This window comes from Muscardinus avellanarius (genome assembly GCF_963383645.1).
Source record: "Muscardinus avellanarius genome assembly, chromosome: 13".
In the NCBI taxonomy this organism is placed as follows: domain Eukaryota; kingdom Metazoa; phylum Chordata; class Mammalia; order Rodentia; family Gliridae; genus Muscardinus; species Muscardinus avellanarius.
In genome coordinates this window covers 10,904,090-10,925,840 of record NC_137799.1, presented here as the reverse complement: position 1 = coordinate 10,925,840, position 21,751 = coordinate 10,904,090, and the positions used below count along the sequence as shown (strand labels likewise).

The 21,751-nt window shown below is 50.2% G+C and overlaps 1 protein-coding gene across 5 annotated transcripts in view; it reads left to right on the top strand.

The window, feature by feature from the left end:
* The window catches only part of GAPVD1 (GTPase activating protein and VPS9 domains 1), a gene marked incomplete at both ends in the record, with an annotated part of 65,734 nt that extends 65,583 nt beyond the window's left edge, over positions 1-151 (top strand). For all 5 annotated transcript variants that reach the window (XM_080709239.1, XM_080709238.1, XM_080709236.1 and 2 more), the window contains one exon: positions 11-151. In XM_080709239.1, coding sequence (XP_080565365.1) covers positions 11-151 — 141 coding nt within the window. The remainder of the gene's footprint in view (positions 1-10) is intronic.
* Between the last annotated feature and the right edge of the window lie 21,600 nt (positions 152-21,751).

The window sequence follows — 21,751 nt, the reverse complement described above, 5'->3', positions numbered from 1 at the left end:
ACTTCTCTAGGCAAACCCACCCTGTCTGCTGTCCACTGTGCAGTACATCAGTAGCTTCTATGCCAGTTGTCTGTCTGGAGAAGAGTCCTATTGGTGGATGCAGTTCACAGCGGCAGTGGAATTCATTAAAACCATCGATGACCGGAAGTGACCAAGACCAAGACCTACCATGGCAGCAGACTGTTAGTCGGGCAAACAGATCTCTAAGAAAATGTAGCAGCTTTGGAGCTGAAGATTGTTTTGTATAATATTGTACAGCATCCAGACATTTTAAAACAGATCTTTACTAAACAGATTAATGAGCTAACAAGCAGGTTCTCTTTTCTTTGGGCTCTTTTCCTTTCTGAGATGCATATTTTACTTTTTTTGTCCCCGAGTAGAGAATAGTACTGCAAAAAGGGACCACATTTTTCAGGTATTTTGAAATATTAAAAAGCAGAACAGACTCTTTAAGAAATTCTTAGACCTCCATTCATGGATACCCCGTTCTTTCCTTGTATTAAAAAAAGGACACCTCTTTATAAGATGCTGTCTCATCATATATGCATCTGATGGAAGGAAATTACCAGCTGCACTAAGGATTTCACTAGTGGTGTGTTTGTGGCATTATCTATAAATACACTCACCTAAGTTGAAAAGCTAAGAAGGAAATGTAAATATAATATATATTTATATTTGATGTAACATGGACATCTTCAGATTCTAATAAACAAGGAATATTGCCGATAGTAGGTTGTGCCATACCTTCTGTGAAATGGTTTCCTTGACAGAGTTTAAGCTGAGCTTAAAAACAAAATACACAAAAGTATTTATTAAAGCGTAACAATTTATTGAACTCTAGGCGAAAATTTGATGAGTACAGAGGTCCCTGAGGAAGTTGTGTAGGTGTATCTCACTGTGTGAGTGGGAGCCTGCACTCAGAGGAGACAGATCTTTAACTACCGTACGTTGCATAGAAAGGAACAGTAGATATCTAATACTTTATTGTGGTACTTATCATCTGAAATACTAAGTGTACTGTAGAAACCCCAGACAGCTCCTTACAAACCGTTAATTGTATAATATATTTTTGATGATTATTCACATTGAATGCACAGACCAGGAATTCAGTGAATGTCATTTTTTTAAAAACTAATTTGTAATGTCTGCTCTAGTGACACAAGTTTTACTAGTGATAAACTATTTTAATCAACCATACTATTCTTATGGAAAAAAATCTATTTTGGCAGGTTTCTGTGCCTTTATTTCCCTCTTCTGAAAACGAAGTATGTGTTTCAATAGTTTGGTTTGCATCGTATGTCGATAATTAATCAGGAACGGGCTTTGGTGTCTGAGCAGCTGGCCCCGGGGGCGCACCAAAGCTTCAAGCACAAGTCTTGTACGTAGGCCATCACCGGCTGGTTTTGCTTTGTGTGTTTCTTAAACATGCTTAGCTTCTTTTATAACAAACACAGTCCCATCGAGTCCCTTCTTGTTGCTGGCGGCATTTACAGGCACTTTTAAAGGGGACCGTGACAACCAGCCGTGAGCAGGTGGACACAGACACTGTTCCCCTCTCTGAGATCTCTGTCTCCTAATGCCAAAAGAAGCTGGATTTTCTTCATGCCTCCACCTCTTCTCATTCATTTGTTTTTATATGCCAAGATAATAAGTTGCATAGGAGTATGGGATGTGGTTTCTGCCTTTTAGGGCGAGATCAAAATTAACCTAGTACTACAGAATCTCTTTTTGATTGTTGGGTCAAAAAATTCATGTACAGGGCTGGGAATGGTGCCCGGTGGTATACCATTTGCCTAACACATGGTAAGGTCCTGGCTCCAATCCCCAGCACCTTTCCCTCCCCCTCCCCCCAAAAAAATCCATGTACAGAGCCATGGGCTGTCACTGTCAACCTGCCTGGGCATTAGAAGTCACATCCCATCACAAAGGACTCTTGAGACCTCCATTTACTTTAGCATTTGATCCAATAAATGTTAAGTCAATGAAGATTTTTAATAGTTGGAATTCATTGTTATGGGGCTCAACTCGTAAATCAATGAGATATTATTTATTTTCTACTGCAGTAGCTAAATATGTTCCCTGTTATCACTGTGGAAATAAATATAAAAATGTGGACATTGTACCAGGGCTCTTTTCTGTGGAAGGAGAGGTGGTGGGCTTGGGGTGTAGGGCTGCGTGGAGACGGATTGGGGCCCCGTGGCACTGCCATGAGGCGGGATGTGGCCTCGGTCAACCTCTTGACTCGGGCTGGCAGAGGAGCATGATGACGGTCCCAGGGAAGCGAAGATTTCCTAGAAACCCCTGTCAGGAGTATGGAGAACTTCAGCGCTGACTGTCACTGGCTTGGTTTTATGGCAGAATTTCTTATAGTGTTAATTTCTGAGTCTAGGAATTCGGCACTGGATGGCACTGGTGGTGTATGAGACAGGAAGTGACTTCATTATATTTTTGGTAGGAAAGAAGAATAGTTGTCTTCAAATATTTCCTAATAAAATTTCTTCTAGAACTTGTTTTACATGAAAATCACCCTTGGGAACATCTAGTAGCTTCCAGATATTAGAGAATTTACGAGGCCAGTGCATGATGAATGGGAAGACAACCGCTCAGCTCACTGTAATTTTGTAGAATTAACCTCTCAAGGAAATGAAAATGATTTTGTATGTTAGTATTCTTCTGGAACTAATAGAAATATAAATTAAAAGACTGTCTTATAGCTGGGCGTGGTGGTGCACGCTTGTAATCTTGGCATTTGGGAGGCTGAGATGAGAAGATCGCAGTTCCCCGACAGCCTCAGCTACTTAGGCCCTTTGCAACGCAGTGAGGCCCCGTTTCAAAAAGTAAAGACTAAAAAATTGGGTTGGGGGTGTAGCTCAGCAGTAGAATGCTCATCTACGTGGTACGGGAAGGGACTGGAATGAGACAAGGAGGGCCGGCCGTGGTGGCGCACTCATAATCCCAGCATCTGGGAGGCTCAGACGGGAGGATCGCGGTTCATGGACACCTCAGCTCCTTAGTGAGGCCCTTTGCAACTTGGTGAGATCCTGTTTCAAAAATTGGGTTAGTGGTGTAGCTTGGAGAACGAATGCCCCTGGGTTCCATCCCCAGTACCGCAAAATAAATAAAAATAAGATGGGGGAACAGCTGCTGCTCCCACTTGCTCTCCGACCCTGGCATCTGGTAGCTGTCTTGAACATAGCGTGGCCACCTCATCACAGCATCCACGGAGCCTTTGTTAATCTTTTAGCAGAGGGAAGACGAGCCTGGCACGTGAGGCAAGCTTCTCCTGAGCTTCCTCCCTGGAGGGAAGGTGCTTCCCCTGTACGGAGCACACTTCAAGCTGGGTTTGGGTTTCTGTTCTCTCTGCTGGTTTTCATTCACTCTGTTCAGTGTTAAAGAGAATGTTCTGACTTGCCTAGTACTGGGAGTAGAGTTCCAGCGTTCTTGCCAGCTTGGAGCTGCCTATCTCTCAGACCCCCGTTAGGCTGGTCCACTCAACATTGCTTTTCCCCACAGGACACTGAGCAGCGATAGTGCTTAGCCAGGCCTGCCTGTGCACTGCTGGACACGGTTCTAAGAGATTCACGGCCCTGACCGGAGCCATGCATGTGCCCTGACATTTCATTGCAGAAGAATCCTTTCTATCTTTTTTTTTTTTTTTTTTTTTTTGTGGTACTGGTAGTGGAACCCAGAGGCTTTCTACCTCCGGGCTATACTCCCAGACCTGGCCGTGCTGGCTTAAGAGACCCTGTTTTAAAAAAAAAAAAAAAGTATAAAATAGGTCTGGGAGTGTAGCCCGGAGGTAGAAGGGCTTCCAGGAACCCCAGTACCACCAAAAAAAAAAAAAAAAAAAAATGCCGGGCATGGTGGTGCACGCTTGTAATCCCCACACTTGGGAGGCTGAGACAGGAGGAAGATTGTGCAGGTTCGAAGCCAGCCGCGCTGGCTTAAGAGACTCTGTCTCCAAATAAAATATAAAATAGGTCTGGGAGTGTAGCCCAGAGGTAGAGGGCCCCTGGGTTCCATCCCCAATACCACCACCAAAAAAAAAAAAAAAAGAAAGAAAAGAAAAGAAAAAAAATAACATAGGGCTGGGAGTATAGCTCAGAGGTAGAGTGCCCCTGAGTTCAATCCCAAGTACCACTGAATAAATAATAAAATAGGATATTTTCACTTTAACTTTCCTTAGCTTTCTTTTTTTTTTAACTTTCTTCAACTTTTTTATTTCAAATCATTAGAAGCAATTTGTAGTTTTGACAAAACTTTTGTATCCAGGGCTGTTCATAGACACAGCTGTTTTATCAGTAACTCCTGGTTAATTCAGGCAAGAGAGCTGACCTGCCCCATCCTGACCAAATGAATTACAATCTTTCAGGATGGAGCCAGAAGTTGCTCCACCCCTCAGTGCTGTAGGGAACAGCAACGCTACTATAAAACCATGGTCTTCTAACCTTCCCTTTGAGACTCTCCTGGTATTCTTGTTGGTATTTATCAGAATCCATAAGGAATGGCACAGCAGTGTGTGTGTGTACTCAAGATTGAACCCAGGGGCACTGTAGACTACCTCTGAGCTACAGCCCCAGCCCATTTTATTTTTTGTTTTGATACAGGGTCTAAGTTGCTGGGGCTGGCCTCGAACCTGCAATCCTTCTGTCTCAGCATCCCAGGAACTGGGATTACAGGTTTGTGTCACCATGCCCAGCAAGCACCAGAAATCTTTAAACAAGTTCTCCAGGTAATTTACTCTGAAGGAGTCTGAGAATCCTAGGGGAGCCCACGTAAAGGAACCATTGCCCGTCCACCTGGGCGTATTTGTTGGGCTGCATACCTATGATCCCATGACCACTGACTCCATTTCTGGGGAGGATCCTGGGAATCTGCATTCCCCATCTGACTCATGCTCAGTAACGCTGGGTATCCACTGCAGAATCAGCTCCAACCCTTGGCTCCAGATCCCTCTAGCTAGTAAGTCTGAGTGAAGGCCCTTCTCCAGGATAATAAGCCTTGCCCGACACTTGAGCCTTTAAGGATAGACATTTTTTTGGTGGTACGGTGATGGAACCCAGGGGCATTCTTCCTCTGAGCCACACCTCCAGCCTAATTTTTTATTCTTTTATTTATTTATTTTTTTGGTGGTACTGGAGTTCCTGGAAGTTCTTCTACCTCTGGGCTACACTCCCAGACCTATTTTTACATTTTTTTAAATTTGGAAACAGGGTCTCCTAAGCCAGCGCACGCGGCTGGCTTCAAACCTGTGCGATCCTCCTGTCTCTGCCTCCCAAGCGTGGAGATTAAAAGCATGCGCCACCACGCCCGGCTAATTTTTTATTCTTTTAAAAAATTTTTTTGCAGTACTGGGGATGGAACCCAGGGTTCTGCCTTCAAGCTACACCCCTAGCCTGATTTTTTATTCTTCATTTTGAAACAGGGTCTCACTGAGTTACAAAGTGCCTAAGTAGTAGCTGAGTCTGTCTATGAACCACAATCCTCCGATCTCAACTCCCAAATGCAGGGATTATAAGCATGTACCACCATGCCTGGCTAGGATAGATTTTTTTTTTTTTTTTGTACTGGGGATGGAACCCAGCTACACCCCAGCCATACACACACACACACACACACACACACACACACACACACACATATAAATTTTTTTGTGGTACTGGGGATGGAACCCTTCTGCCTCCGGGCTATACTCCCAGACCTATTTTATATTTTATTTGAAAACAGGGTTTCGTAAGCCACCGAGGTTGGCTTTAAACCTGTGCAATCCTCCTGTCTCTGCCTCCCAAGCGCAGGGATTACAAGCGTGTGCCAACACGCTTGGCCCAGCCCTATATTATTTCTCCTCCTCCTCCTCCTCCTCCTCCTCCTCCTCCTCCTCCTCCTCCTCCTCCTCCTTCTTCTTCTTCTTCTTCTTCTTCTTCTTCTTTTTTTGGTGGTACTGGGGTTCCTGGAAGCCCTTCTACCTCCAGGCTACACTCCCAGACCTATTTTATACTTTTTAAATTTTGGAAACAGGGTCTCTTAAGCCAGTGAGGCTGGCTTCGAACCAGCGCGATCCTCCTGTCTCCACCTCCCAAGCATGGGGATTACAAGCGTGCACCACCACACCTGTCTTATTCTTCATTTTGAAACAGGGTCTCACTGAGTTGCAAAGGGCCTCACTAAGCAGTAGCTGAGTCTGTCAGTGAATCCCAGTCCTCTCTTCTCAACCTCCCAAATGCAGGGATTACAAGCGTGCGCCACCACGCCTGGCTAGGATACATCTTTTTATAAGCCTAAATCCATGTTTTCTTCACTTGTGATCTCCCTAGTTATATAATGCTTTCTCCCTAACCTCAATTTACTAAGCCTTTCCTCAACCTCAAGTTACTCTCCCTAACCTCAAGTTACTAAGGTCATGTGTTCAGTGACAGACCCAAATGTCTGTCACTTTTGTGTGTGTCATGTATCACTTTCCCACTTTGAAAGCGTCTGTGTCGTTTGAACTGTGTGTTTTGTTTTTGTTTTTAGTGGTACTGGGGTTCCTGGAAACTGTTTTACCTCCGGGATACACTCCCAATCCTATTTTATACATTTTTTAAAATTTGGAAACAGCCAGCGCGGCTGGCTTCGAACCTGCGCGATCCTCCTGTCTCCGCCTCCCAAGGGCGGGGATTACAAGAGTGCGCCACCACGCCCGGCTTTGGATTGTGTTTTGTGTCCACTGATAACTAGTGTCCCACGTAAAACAGCAGCACTGGTCGCAAGAGCCTGGAGTCTCCCCGGCAGCTGAGCGTCTGCGTCAGCCGCGTGCCTCCCTGTCCTGCTTCTGTCCTACAGTCAGCCGGGGGTCTCCGCTCTGGACCTCTCTGCCTCCCCCGGCTGGCTTTCTATCTTGAGCTCTGCGGACCTTCCCTGTGGCCGTGCTGGCGGCAGGTGAGGCAGCACCAGTGCTGCTTGGGGCTGGCCAGAGAAGAAGGGGTGGGAAGGTGCCGAGGCCACCGTGCGGCCCAGGGTCCCCAGAGCTGCTCACGACTCCACAGCACCACCCACAGGGCCGCACCAGTGACCCCAAGGTGACTTTCTCTCCGGGGCTACTTTCTGAAGCCAGGGGCTTCGTGTGAGGTACGGATGAGCCAGGATCAGGAACCTGAAGACGGTTCTCATCTGAGCTCTGCTGCTAACCAGACCAAGGCAAGCGCTGACCCAGGGAGGGCATTTCCAGATGGGTTGTTTGGGTCACTGGTCCCTGCAGGCTCTAGTTTTGTTGTGTATGTAGTATTTTGAACTATTTGTCCTATGTTGCTCTTAACCGGGGTGTGTGGCTAGAGCGAGGGACACTAGAGGAATAGGGGTGCTCAGGTCCCTGATGACCTTGCGAGGGAACTTGAGTCTGGCAGTGAGCACAAATTCAGGCACCCAGCTTCTCCCAGCCTGGTATACAGAGGGTGACAGCAGGGGCCAGCAGATCCTGGGAAGGCGGCTTCTGACCCGGCCAGGAGCGCCCTTGCTGGAGGCGGGCAGTCCAGGCACCGCAGAGCAACCCCTGTGCAAGAAATCAATCCGAATCTCAGTTTTCATAGAAAGGTTCAGCTGTGAGCTTAAATTCCATTCTGATCCATGGTCATAAAAATAACTAATGACAGAACAATTTCTCAAACTTCATGCCCTTCGGGATTTGGACACTTTAATCCTTAAGCACCTCACCATAAGAGGATCCTGAGGAAACTTTGAACCTGCCTCTGTTGCCCTGGGCCTTCTCCACCTGCACAGGCACCACTGCCTCCCTCTGGCCCCTTCTAGGTGTCCTTAGAAATAATCAAGTCTGGCTGGGGGCAGTGGTGCACACCTGTAATCCCACTCACTCGGCAGCCTGCAGCAGGAGAGTCACAAGTTCTAGGCCAGCCTCAGCAAGCAACTTGGAGAGACCTTATATCAAAATTAAAAATAAGCCCTGTGTGGTGGTGGTGGTGCACACCTGTAATCCCAGTACTTAGGAGGCTGAGACGGGAGGCTCGCAGGTTTAAGATCAGCCTCAGCCGTTTGGCTAGACTCTCAGCCACCTAGCAAGACCAAAAATAATCCAGGTGTGGTGGTGCAAGCTTGTAATCCAAGCATTTGGGAGGCTGAGACAGGAGGATCGTGGTTAGTGGACAGCCTCAGCTACTTAGGCCCTTTGCAACTCAGTGAGACCCTATTTCAAAATAAAGAATAAAAAACGAGGCAGGGGGTGTAGCTCGAAGGTAGAATGCCCCTGGGGTCCATCCCCAGCACCACAAAACATAGGTAAATAAAAAATAAATAACAAAATAAAAAGGGCTGGGTTATAGGGGTAGAGGAGCCCCTTAGTTCAATCCTCAGCTGCCAAATGGCAGGTGTCTCCAAATGTTTGCAGATGGGGATGAGCGCGTGGCAGGCAGTAGACCCTCCGTGCAGGATTCCACTCTCTTTTCCTCTGGCTTCTGCCAGGACAGGGACTCTCCCCCAAGCCGGCCCTTCAAGAGGTCGGGGTGGTTCCTGGAGTCCTCTGGAAGCTCGGCCCCACAGCAGGCGCCCCCGGGCCTGGGCCGCCGCTTCCTTGCCCGCGCGCGCCCTCTGCCGGCCAGCGCCGGGGAGGCAGCGGCGCGGAGCCCCGGCCCCGGGAGCCTGGAGGGTCCCCAACCCCCAGGCTGGCCGCAGGGACCCCAGGCTGGCGCAGGCTGCGGGGCCCCCGCCTCCGCCTCTCCATCCCCTCGGGATCCAGGCGCCAGCGGGCTGCCAGGCAGAGAATCAGAGTGGTCCACGGAGGAACGAACAACCAGGAAGATGGAGCCCAAGGCCAATCCCTGAGGCCGGGATGCGCCAAGCCCCCAGGCCGGCGAGGGTGCTGGAGTCGGCTGTTCCCGGGGCGGGCTTCTGAGCCGGCCAGCTTCTCGTAAGCCCCTGCTTCGCTGTTCCTTGGGTGACATCTTGTGGCCAAGCACGGGTACAAACCATCGGCTGAAAAGTCTGCAGGGCCGGGCAGCCCGGGCCTCTCTCCTGCCCGGGGTCAGCTCCCGCAGCCTGGCGCCCAGCCCGCTAGGACCGCGTCCAGGCCCCTGTGTTAAGCACGCCGCCCAGCCTGCGCCCTGCCAAATAGCCACCATTCCCAGCTTGGAAAGCTTTTCTATAGCAACCCACTGAGAGGGTTATTAGTTCATCTTTTACAGGGGAGCCAGAGGCCGGCCACATCCACCGCGGGTGGAGTCCAGCTCCCACCGGCTCCCAGCCTGGAAGATCCCAGGCACACAGCCCTGAGAACCCTCTCGCCCTTCTCTGGGGAGGCGCTGCTGGAGGGGCCTGTCCTTTCACAACCACTCCTTGAGCTCCAAGACTTCTTTTTTTCTTTTTTGTGGTACTGGGGATTGAACCCAGAAGTCATCCCTATTTTATTTTGAGACCGTCTGGCTAGGTTGTTGAGGCTGTCCTTGAACCTGTGATCCCCCTGTCTCAGCCTCCCAGGTACTAGGATGCCCGGCGTGCCTCACTGTGCCTGACTTTCCACACCTTGCTTCTCAGAGACCTCACCGTAGGGCACCATTTTACAGACGAGCAAGCCAAGACCCAGGTGAGGTGGCTTCTTCAAAGTTTCACAAAAAGCAAACAGCAGAGTCAGGATCTGAATTCTCATCCTAAGAATTCACAAGCCTGCAGCCGGGTGCAGTGGCACACTCCTGTAATCCAGGAGGCTGAAACAGGAGGAGCTCGGGTTTGAGGACAGCCTCAGCACGTAGTGAGACTCCCATCAACCTACTAACATTCTGTTTCAAAATAAAAATAAGGCTTGGTGTGGTGATGCATGCCTGTAATCCTAGTGCTTGGGAGGCTGAGACAGGAGGATCAAGGCCAGCAAAGACCTTCAGCAACTTAGCAAGACTCTTTTAAAAATAAAAATAAAAAACAAAAAATAAAAAAGTAGGGCTAAGGGTTTAGCTTGGAGGTTGAATGCCTCTGGGTTCAATCCCCAATACCGCATACACACACACACACACACACACACACACACACACACGCCTGGGGATGTAGCTCAGAGGTAGAATGCCTCTTTATGTCCCCAGTAACTGCCCCCCCAAAAAGGATTTCTGATTTGTATTTTTAACTACTAAGGAATCTTGTCTGCCTTTTGCAAATTTAGCCTCGTAGGACTGTGTCGGGCCAGGAGCTGGGCGGTGGCACGGTCAAGCAAACTGTGGAGGAGGGCACCCATGATGGTTCTAATTCTCTACATCCGGGCCTGTGCCTGGGTCCCTCCAGGGCAGAGCTTAGTGCCCAGGGGGCATCAATAAATCAGAGGGACTTTAGTCTCCGGAGTAAAAGACCCCTTCCCAAACAGCCCAGGCCGGTCCCCAGGTCAAGGCCGAGCAAGGGCAGCCGGGCTCACTGGCTGCAGAGGAAGGGGCGCGCGTCCTTCACCTGCTCCTCTGCCCAGCTGGCTGGCACCTGAGCTCCCGCGTGGGGTCCAGGAGGAGAGGGCCGGTTGCTGGGGATCCCTCTTGGACCCTGCAGAAAGCAGCAGGACAGGTGCAGTATAAACGTGGCCGGGAAGGCAGAGGAACGGAGGAGAGGAAGCCCCTGGGCGCCGCTGCCTGCTCTCTGCGCAGACTGGATCCATGATGAAGAGGAATGGTGAAGAGACGGGAGGCGATGGAGACCTGCGCCCAGGGCCCCCACCTGCCTCGAGTAGGGAAATATTAGAATTCAGAGCTTCAGCCGCAGCCACTGCTTAGCACGGAAACAAGGCAGCGCCGATCAGCAGCCCCAATTACAGGATAAATGATACAGGACGGCCGTTAGCTTGGCAGGAATCAGTGGACTCAAACTGCGGCTGCCAGGCTCCGGAGCCGCTGCAACAGACGCTGGCTCCACACAAGAAAGGCAGCCTGGAGGGGTGAAGACCCTGGCCCAGCGCGGACCCCTCAGCGAGGTGGCCTGAACGGGCAGCCCTGCTGCCCGGCTGCGATGGAGGGTTGTCTCGGGGGTTAACCAGCGTTTGGAAAACGAACCAAACGTATAGCATTCAAATCCCACGCCGGAGGGAGGACCGATGGGGTCTGTGTCTTAGTCTTCCCAGACCCCAAAGCCCCAGTGATTCTCAGTGTGTCCACTGTAGGGCAACGCGGCCAGCCCGCGTGGACGAATCGAGACCGCCGGCAGGATGGCGGGGGGCACGCTTAACTCGCTTCAGGTGCGCGAATGTTCGTACAACGGATAAGCTAATTACAAATCATGCCTATTTACTCATTAAACAGGGCCTAGGGGACATTCAAAGAGGCAGCACCGTCTTTACTCCATTCAATTTGCAGTCTGTGATTAAACGGAACACAGCTGTAAGACTCGGGCAATGTGGCCCGATTCCCGCCTTTTCCCTGGCTCGGGCTGACCCCTTTTCCCGGGGCCACATCTGTCCTCAAGCAAGCTCTGGTCATCCTGCTTCAGCCCACGAGCTGCTCACGATGTGGGGCACATCCCCTCAGCAGACTGCACCTCGGTGTCCTTGTCTGTAAAGTGGGCGCCCGGCCCCCCCGGCTGGCGGCTTCCAGAGAGGTAAAGGGAGGTGTTGGTGTTGGGTGACCGTTCCAGACCCTGCCTGGAGCTGCATGGTGAACTCTTTCTTCCTGTCCTCCTCCTCCCCTGCCCCTGTACACTCACGGGCAGGCACTAAGGCTGAGTGCCCAGGGTTGTCCAGACAGCCCATAAACAGGGACCACTTGCCCTGCACTAAAAGTCCTCGGCCCGTCTCCTCCCATCCACCAACCTGGGAGTCCAGGTGCCCACTCAGACACGGTGACCAACTGTCTTGTCTGCTCAGGATTGTGGGGCTCCCTGGGTGTGGCATTAATCAGAATAAAAAACTGATGGTCCGGCTGGGCGTGGTGGCGCACGCTTGTAATCCCTATGTTTGGGAGGCGGAGACAGGAGGATCGCGCCAGCCGCGCTGGCTTAAGAGACCCTGTTTCCAAATAAAAAGTATAAAATAGGTCTGGGAGTGTAGCCTGGAGGTAGAAGGGCTTCCAGAACCCCAGTACCACCGCCCCCCCGCAAAAGAAACCCGATGGTCCCAGCATACCAAGGACAGTTGGTCACCACACTCTTGGCACCTCAGGAAACTCTTCTTACCTGTCTTCCTAAACTAGGCAAAAAATGGAGTTGTTGTCACCTGTGACCTTTGGAAACATCTGGGAGACCTAGGGTTATTTATGATCATCAATAAATGATAAGATCCAGCCGGGCGTGGTGGCGCACGCTTGGAATCCCAGCATTCGGGAGGCTGAGACAGGAGGATTGCGGTTCACAGCCAGCATCAGCTACTTAGTGAGGCCCTCTGCAACTCAGTGAGACCCTGTTTAAAAATAAAGAATAAAAAATAGGGCAGGGGGTGGAGCTCAGAGGGAGAATGCAGTACTTGGGTGACTGAGATGGGACGATCACAGGTTTGGGGCCAGCCGTAGCAACTTAGTGAGGCCCTTAATAAGTTAGCAAGACCCTGATTCCCAATAAATAGGTCTGAGGGTGTAGCTCAGAGGCAGATTTGCCCTGGGTTCAATCCCCAGGGCTACACACACACACACACACACACACACACACACACACACCCCAAATAGCATTTGCTTCTCATTTTCCAGTTCATCTAGTGCTTTTCGTTTATGCAACAAATGTCTTGGGGCTTGCTTTCAATTTACTTGCACCCACTGACCGAGCCCCAGACGTCGAGGTGGGAAGTGTGGGTTCAGGGGCTGTGGCTGTGGCAGAGTCTGGGACGCTTAGTCCCTTGTTCCCCCACGAGGCTGTGCCCCGGGCAGCTCCTTGGATTCTGGGCCCTCGGGTCAGCCTGCGGCTCCTGACCTTCTTTTCTGCCTTTGTTGCCAGGGGCTCCCATATCTAGAAAGGGTCCCGAGTCCTGGGCTTGGTGGCACATACCTGTAATCCCAGTACTTGGGAGGCTGAGATGGGATGATCACATGTTAAGGGTCAGCCTCAGCTACTTTGTGGGACCCTGTTTCCCTGTTTCAATTAAAATAGAACTGTGGGTGTAACTCAGTGGTTGAACGCCCCTGGGTTCAATCCCAAGTTACAAACACATTCACACACAGGAACACATGCACGCGTGTGCGCACGCAACCCCTAGCCCAGAAGTAACCTATTATCTTGAGTTCCCTTTGTGTGGCTCCAGACAGTGAGCTAGGAACCCTCACAGGGCTCAGCCTCCTTCCACAGGGTGACCCGGAACCCAAAGCAACTCACCTCCGGGAGCTTCGGTCTCTCACCTGAAACACGGGGCCTGGACGAGCTCCCGTTTCCCGGCATTGTGGACGGAATTAAACCCCCGGAGGCGGTTCAGCAGCGCCTGGCTGGCAGTGAGCGCTCTCGGGCTCCGTGGGCGCCCTCCATCTTTCTGAGCTGACTGGCCAGCGGCACTGGGCGGGAGGGGTGGGCGCATTGCCCCCTGCGGAGTCTCCCCGGTGACCTTGAACTGGGCTGCTCTCCTTCGCTGCCGCCAACTGGGGGGGCTCTCCCTCGGCCCCCCTTCCTTGGAGGACTCTCCGTAAAACACCCCATTTCCCATGGCTCCCTACGGGGGGCCTGATGGGTTTTGAGACATGTTGCCATCCCCCCTATGGCTTCTAAAACATACAAATCATTCTGGCTGCGCTTCTGTGTTTCATTACGAGGAACGCACATTTGAAAACAACAGAGGGTGAGGTCTAAAAGCAACATGCAGTTTTTATTCCGTATATCTCCAAGCCTGCCGCCAGGCCGTCCCCGCGGCGTTATTGACCTTGATTCCTGCTCATTTGCATCCTGCATTTTTCATCCTTTGGAATATGGTGTTTGGGGACTTCTCCATCATTAAGTGGATTTACAGCAATTTCCCTGTGTGTTTTCTCCAAGGGATTCTGTTATGAGATGCACATTAAATCTCCATTAATACCTCATTATCCGACTGATAAGATTACCATGATAATGAGGCAGAAATTCTAATTGTTTCGCTTCTGATTGCGCCTTCCACTCAATCCTTTACTCTACCTGGAAGTTGGTCACGAGTGGGTGAGCACCGGCCGAGGAGCCCTTCCATGGAGGAGCCAGGTGAGTCTGGGCACAGGTTTGGGTGTGGAAGCCACTGTGGGCCTGGTTGGACAGAGAGCTCCCGTGCTCCAGTCCACACACACACACACACACACACACACACACACACACACACCTACTCACATGCGCACACAGCATACATACATACAACCACTCACGTGTGCACACAAACACACATGCACACACACAACCACTCAAGTACACACATGGTACACACATACATGCACCCATTTCTCAAGAGAGCCCAGCCTCTTGACCAATGTTCTATTTTTCTACTGACCTAGATCCCTTCTAGAACATTCGTAGCTCCAGGGCACTCCATGAACCCGCCTTCCAGATGGATGAGCTTGTTTGATGCAGAGAGGCTGTGGGCCTGAGACACTGGGCTGGGGCCGAAGGGGAAAGAGATGAGGTGAGAGAAGAGGTGTTGTTTTTTGGGGTGGAGGCGGGTGGTACTAGAACTTGAACCCAAGGACATTCTATCTCTGAGTTATACCCCCAGCCTTTTTTTTTTATTATTATGAAACAGGACCTCACTAAGTTGCTGAGGCTGGCCTCCAACCTGGGATCCTCCTGTCTCAGCCTCCAAAGTACAGAGATTACAGGTGGGTGCCTTTGCACCTGGCTTACGAAGAGGCTTTTTGAGCCGGTCGTGGTGGCGTCTAGGACTGAGACAGGAGGATCCGGGTTCTTGGCCAGCCTCAGCTACTTAGTGAGGCTCTCTGACTCAGTGAAACTCTGTTTCAAAATCAAGAAAAAAAAATTGGGCTGGGAGTATAGCTCAAAGGTAGAATTCCCCTGGGTTCCATCCCCAGCCTAAAAAAAAAAAAAAAAAAAAAAGGCGCCTTCAGGAAGGCCTTTGCTGGGACCCCCTGTGAGAGGCGGTTCCCAGCAGGGCATCTCTGGGCCGCCCAGGTGTGCTCATCTGCTACATGTTGGGTTCCTCCACCTATTGGGGGTCTGCTAGAGTGGTCTTGGGGGGCAGAGCTCTCAGTGGTCAGGCTCAGTGCTCGGGAGGGAGCTCAGAATGTGTGGCCAGGAGGTTCCCAGAGAGGGGTTGCTAGGAGTGTGAAGACACAGGCCCCTTCAGCCTATCTGTCCTCTTCTGCTTGGAGAGGGGTTCCCAACCCAGTGGGGACCCTGACTGTGGCAGAAGGAGCACTCCCAGCCCCCTTCAGCAGGGAGCAGCCAGAGGGCGGTGGTTGTGCCAGCAGAGGGTCTGTGGCTTGGAGAAAGAGCATACGAGGAGGCTCAGTTTCTTGGTAGCTTTTGTGTGTGTGTGTGTGTGTGTGTGTGTGTGTGTGTGTGTGTGTGTGTGTGAGATACTGAGGTTTGAACCCAGGAACATTCTATGTCCAAGCTACACCCTCAGCCCTATTTATTTATTTATTTATTTATTTGTTTATTGTAGTGCTGGAAATGGAATTCAGGTAGATCCTACCTCTGAGCTACACCCCCACCAAATTTTTATTATTTGAAAACCTAAATTAAAGAAGGCCTCATTAAGTACCTGAGACTGGCCACAAACCCAGATCCTCCTGTCTCAGCCTCCCAAATGCTGGGATTACAAGCATGTGCCACCATGCCCGGCTTTTTATTATTTTATTTATTTATTTTTGTGGTACTGGAGATGGAACCCAGGGCATTCTACCTCTGAGTGATAGCCCCAGCCCTAATTTTTATTCTTTATTTTGAAACAGGATCTCACTAAGTTGCAGAAGACTTCACTAAGTAGCTGAGGCTGTCCATGAACCGTGATCCTCCTGTCTCAACCTCCCAAATGCTGAGATTACAAGCGTGTGCCCCCACGTCCGGCTTATTATTTTATTTTGAAACAGGCTGTCACTAAGTTGCTGAGGGCCTTGCTAAGTTGCTGAGGCTGCCTCCCTTGTATCTCAGCACCATGCAGAGCTCCCTTCAGTCTCTTGAGAGCAGGCCCTGCCTGGAAGCAGGAGCTGAGCAGAGCTCAGAGTCCGGGAGTTACAAACCCTTCTGGGGCAGGGGAAGCCTTCGACACTGTCCTAGGCCTGCAGCGAGGGCTGATGGCTTTTCAGTTTCCTTCTCTGTTCATTTTTCTGGGGTAGCCATAGCAAAGTACAATAAAATGGGTGACTTATTACAATAGAAGTGTGTTTTTTCACACAGCTTTGGAGGTTAGAAGTCTGAAATCAAGGTGCCAGTGAGGCTGTGCTCTGGGCACTTGGGAAGGGATCTTTCCTTGCACCTGCTCCTGGGGCCTCACCACCGGCCCGCTGGCTTCCAGCTGTGTCGCTCTAGCCCGTCCTCCATCATTCATGGTCCTTCTCCTCCTCCTCGCTTCTCTTCTTATGAGGACACCAGTCAAATTGAATTATGGACCACTCTCTTTCTATATTTTTTTGGTCCTGAAGATTGAATCCAGGGTCATTCTACCACCAACCGACACCCCAGCCCCCCTTTTTTTGCAGTACGGGGGCTGGAACTCATGGGCATTCAATTTCCGAGCTACATTCCCAGCCCTATTTTTTATTCTTTATTTTGAAACAGGGTCTCACTGAGTTGCAAAGGGCCTCACTAAGTAGTAGCCGAGGCTGGCTGTGAACCGCATCCTGGTGCCACGAGAAAAGAATAATAAAAAAATAAAAAGCACTGGGAATGCAGTTCAGAGACAGAATGCCCCTGGATTCAATCTCCAGCACCACAATACATACATACATACAAATAAAATCAGGCTTGGTGTGTAGCTCAGAGGTACAATGCCCCTGGGTTCCACCCCCAGTAACATCAAAAAGAAAAACAATCCAGGGCCCGCCCACTCCGTCCTTGCCTTCTCTCTTGCCTGTGGGCTCTTTTCCTTCCTTGTTTTCTTTTGTGTCTCCTGACGTTTGGTTGAAGCGGCATCTGGAGTTGGCCACAAGGGACGGAGGTCAGGAGTGCTGCCGCCTGGATGTGGGCACCTCTGCTTTGCCAGGCCCTTCCTCTGGGGAGAAGAGGCGATCCTCTCTTATCCCCTTGCTTGCACACCTTGTTGCTATAGCGACGGGGAGCGGCTTATCTGCCATTCCCGCAGCTTTTTTGAGGGAGTAACTTAATTTTTTTGTGTGTGGTGCTGGAGATGAAACCCAGGGGCTTTCTACCTCTGGGCTACACCCCTAGACTTATTTTATATTTTATTTGGAAACAGAGTCTCACTAAGCTGCTGAAAGCCTCACTAAGTAGCTGAGGCTGGCTTCGAACCTGTGCGATTTTCCTGTCTCAGCCTCCCAAGTATTGGGATTATAAGTGTGTGCTACCACGCCTGGCCCTGCGAGTGACTTACTTAACTCTCTTGCCGCGTGTGTGTGTGTGTGTGTGTGTGTGTGTGTGTGTGTGTGTGTGTGTTTGGGTGCTCTACCTCTGAGCTACACCCCTAGCTCTTTTTATTTTGAACAGCGTTGTTTCCCAGGTCTGCTGCACCCAGCTTCAGGGCTTTCTTTTGCACTGGCTCCTCAGGCGGAGCCCTGGCTGCGCCCTCACCCCAGGGCAGAGCACTGTGACTCAAGCCTGGGTGGCCTTCTCCAGGGTTCTGGGGTTGCCTCCGTCTGGGGAGACATGGGGCGCAGTCATCCTGGGCCTCCCCCAGGCAGGGGTGGCCTCCTGCTTTCTCTCCCCCTCCCCTTAATTAAGGGGGTTTTCCTGTTGGACGCTCTCCCCTGCGGTGGGTCTACATTTTACAGGAAATGTGAATCAGGGATAGAAACAAGAGGAGGTCACAGGTTGGCAGCCAGCCTCCGCAACTCAGACCCTCCACAGCTTAGTGAACCCCGATCCTCCTGCCTTAGCCTCCCAAGTACTGGGATTACAGATCTGCACCGCTGCGCCTGGCTTATTACTTATTTACTTATTTGTTTTTGTGGCACTGGGGATTGAACCCAGGGACATTTTGCCTCCAAACTACACCCCTAGCCCTGTTTTATTCTTATTTTGAAACAAGATTTTAGCCAGGTGTGGTGGCACACGCTTGTAATCCCCATGCTTGGGAGGCTGAGACAGGAGGATCATGCAGGTTCGAAGCCAGCCTCAGCTGGTTTAAGAGACCCTGCTTCCAAATAAAATATAAAATAGGTCTGAGAGTTTAGCCCAGAGGTAGAAGGCCCCTGGGTTCCATTCCCAATACCACAAAAAAAAAAAAAAAAGAAAAGAAACAAGACTTTTCTAGGTTGATAAGAGTCTCACTACTTGCTGAGGCTGTCCTGGAACCTGCAACCCTCCTGTCTCAGCCTCCCAAGTACTGGGATTACAAGCATGTGCCACCACTCCTGGGTTATTTTTATTTTTATTTGGTGGTACTGGGGTTCCTGGAAGCCCTTCTACCTTCGGGCTACACTCCCAGACCTATTTTATATTTTTTAAAATTTGGAAACAGGGTCTCTTAAGCCAGTGCAGCTGGCTTTGAACCTGCGTGATCCTCCTGTCTCTGCCTCCCAAGTGCGGGGATTACAAGCGTGCACCACCACGCTCAGCCTATACCTAGCTTATTTTTCATTTTGAAACAGAAACTCACTAAATTGTGGAGAGTCTTGCTAAGTTGCTGAGGCTGACTGCAAATCTGTGATCTTCCTGTCTCAGTCTCCCAAGTACTAGGATTAATTAATTGTACTGGGGATTGAATTCAGGGCCATCCTACCTCTGAGCTATAACTCCAGCCCTATTTTATTTTATATTTTTGAAACAGGGTCTCACTGAGTTGCAGAGGGCTTCACTAAGTTGCTGAGGCTGGCTATGAACCTGTGATCCTCCTGTCTCAGCCTCCCAAAAGTACTAGGATTACAAGTATGTACCACTATGCCCAGCTTTTATTTTTTATTTTGAAACAGGGTTTTGTTAAGTTGCTGAAGGCCTCGCTAAGTTGCTGAGACTGGCCTCAAACCTGCAACCCTCCTGTCTCAATCTCCCAAGAACTTGAATTGTAGAAATGTGCCACCATGTCTGGCTTTTGCTTTTGCTAATTATCCACTTATCTGGAAGCCAGACGTTGGGTACTGGGCTTTTACGGAGTGCCTGCAGTGCGCCAGGCTCCCAGCAAAGGGCAAGACAGGTGCAGGCCCTGCCGTTATGGAACGTACGCGCAGCCATCTTGATGGGTCTAGCGGAGACTTCGCAGCAGTATAAGCCTTTGTGAATTACTGTCCCACCCCACAGATCATTACTGAGGCTGGGAGGGGTGGAGCCAGACATCCCAGCTGCCCAGCCCTGGCCCAATTCCTCCCCAGGCCCAGCCGCTTGCCAACCCTGCCTGGGGCTGTCTTGGGGCTGCAGTCAGCAGGCAGGTGCCCTCTTCCCTCGCACACTCTCCCACGCACTCAGAGCCTGCAGGCCAGGACTGGGCCCTGGAGTCCAAATCTGTGGCTCAATGTGAGGGGTGAGGTCGGTCTGCTGGGCTTTGTGTGTGCGGTACTGGGGATTGAACCCAGGGGCATTCTACTACCTCTGAGTTATACCCCCAGTCCCATTTTTATTCTTTATTTTGAAACAGGGTTTAAGTTACCGAGGACCTCACTAAGCTGAGGCTGGAGGCAAACCTGTGATCCTTCTGTCTTATCCTCCCAAGTACTGGAATTACAAGTGTGTACTACCATGCCCGGCCTATATTTTTTATTTTATTTATTTATTTATTTATTTATTTGGTGGTACTGGGGGTGGAACCCAGAGGCTTTCTACCTCCAGGCTATACTCCCAGACCCTTTTTTTTTTTTTTTTTGTGGAACTGGGGTTCCTGGAAGCCCTTCTATCTCCGGGCTACACTCCCAGACCTATTTTTACGTTTTTATTTGGAAACAGGGTCTCCTAAGCCAGCACGCGCGGCTAGCTTCGAACCTGCGCGATCCTCCTGTCTCTGCCTCCCAAGCGCGGGGATTACAAGCGTGCACCACCACGCCCGGCGTACTCCCAGACCTTTTTTATATTTTATTTGGAAACAGGGTCTCACTAAGTTGCTGAGAGCCTCACTAAGTAGCTGAGGCTGGCTTCGAACCCATGCAATCCTCCTGTCTCAGCCTCCCAAGCGCGGAGATTACAAGCTTGCACCACCACGCCCGGCTATATTTTTTATTTTGAAACAGAGTCTTGCTAAATTGCCGAAGCTAGACTTGAACTTGTGTCGGCTGATTCTGTCTCAGCCTTCCCAGCATGGCTGACAGGTGCACACTACTGCGCGTGACTGCTGAGGGGGATGCTGGCTTTGTTGCTGATCCACAGTGCTACCGTGGCGGGGGGTTCTCTCCTGACTTTCAGTTTCCCCACCTATGAAGGGGCTCGTTCTCTCTACCTTGGCCCCACTTTACCCAGACCTGGCTCCTGGAGGCAGCCTGGCGAGATCTGAGTCCACTGCGGCCAGCCCTCTGTGCACTGAACTACGGAACCACCCAAAGTTGACCAGGGTTAGTGAGCCTGTGCACGATGTAATGTTTCAGTACCTGTAGATTTTGCATAATGTTTAAATAGATTGAATGCTATTTATCTTCTCAAACCTTTGTCATTTCTCCTTCTCCTTCTCCTTTTTCTTTCCCTCTCCTTCTCCTCCTCCTCCTCCTTCTTCTTGGTACGGAGGATTGAACCCAGCACATACTACCACCAAGCTACACCCCCAACCCTTTATTTATTTATTTATTTATTTATTTATTTATTTATTTATTGGTCGTACTGGGGTTCCTAGAAGCCCTTCTACCTCCGGGCTACACTCCCGCGGGCTACACTCCCAGACCTATTTTTTAACTTTTTTTATGTGGAAACAGGGTCTCTTAAAACAGCAAGGCTGGCTCCGAACCAGCGCGATCCTCCTGTCTCCACCTTCCAAGCGCTGGGATAACAAGCGTGCGCCACCACGTCTGGCCCTTTTTTTATTTTGAAACAGGGTCCCATTAGGTTTCTGAGAGTCTCGCTAAGTTGCTGAGGCTGGTTTTGAACCGGTGATCCTTCTGTCTCAGCCTTCCAAGTGCTAGAATTACAGGCAAGCATTTTGTTTGTTTGTTTTGGTGCTGGGGAATGAATCCAGGGGCATTCTACCTCTGAGCTACACCCCTAGCCCTATTTTTCTTTTTTATTTGGAGACAGGGTCTTGCTAAGTGGCTGAGGCCAGCTTCTAACCTGCGGTCCTCCTGTCTCGGCCTCCCGTGTGCTGGGATCACAGGTGTGCACCACGCTGGCTCACGTGTTCTATATTCTGATGTTGATGGACACTTAGGCTGGTTCCATTTCTTGGCCATTGTATATAGTGTTGCAGTAAACTTGGAGTGCAGATGTGGTTTCCTTTGACATACTGCTTTCCTTTCCCTTGGGTATGTATGTGGTCTTGAGATTGCTGAATCATGTGGCAGCCATAGATATACAACCAATATATATGTATATTGATACTAAGGATTGAACCCAGAGGTGTTATATCTTCAAGACGGTGCCGGCCATAGCCATCATTTAATTTTTTTTTTTTTTTTTTTTTTTTTTTTTTTTTTTGGTGGTACTGGGGTTCCTGGAAGCCCTTCTACCTCCGGGCTACACTCCCAGACCTATTTTTTTTTTTTTTTGGTGGTACTGTGGTTCCTGGAAGCCCTTCTACGTCCGGGCTACACTCCCAGACCTATTTTTACATTTTCATTTTTGGAAACAGGGTCTCCTAAGCCAGCGCGCGCGGCTGGCTTCGAACCTGCGTGAT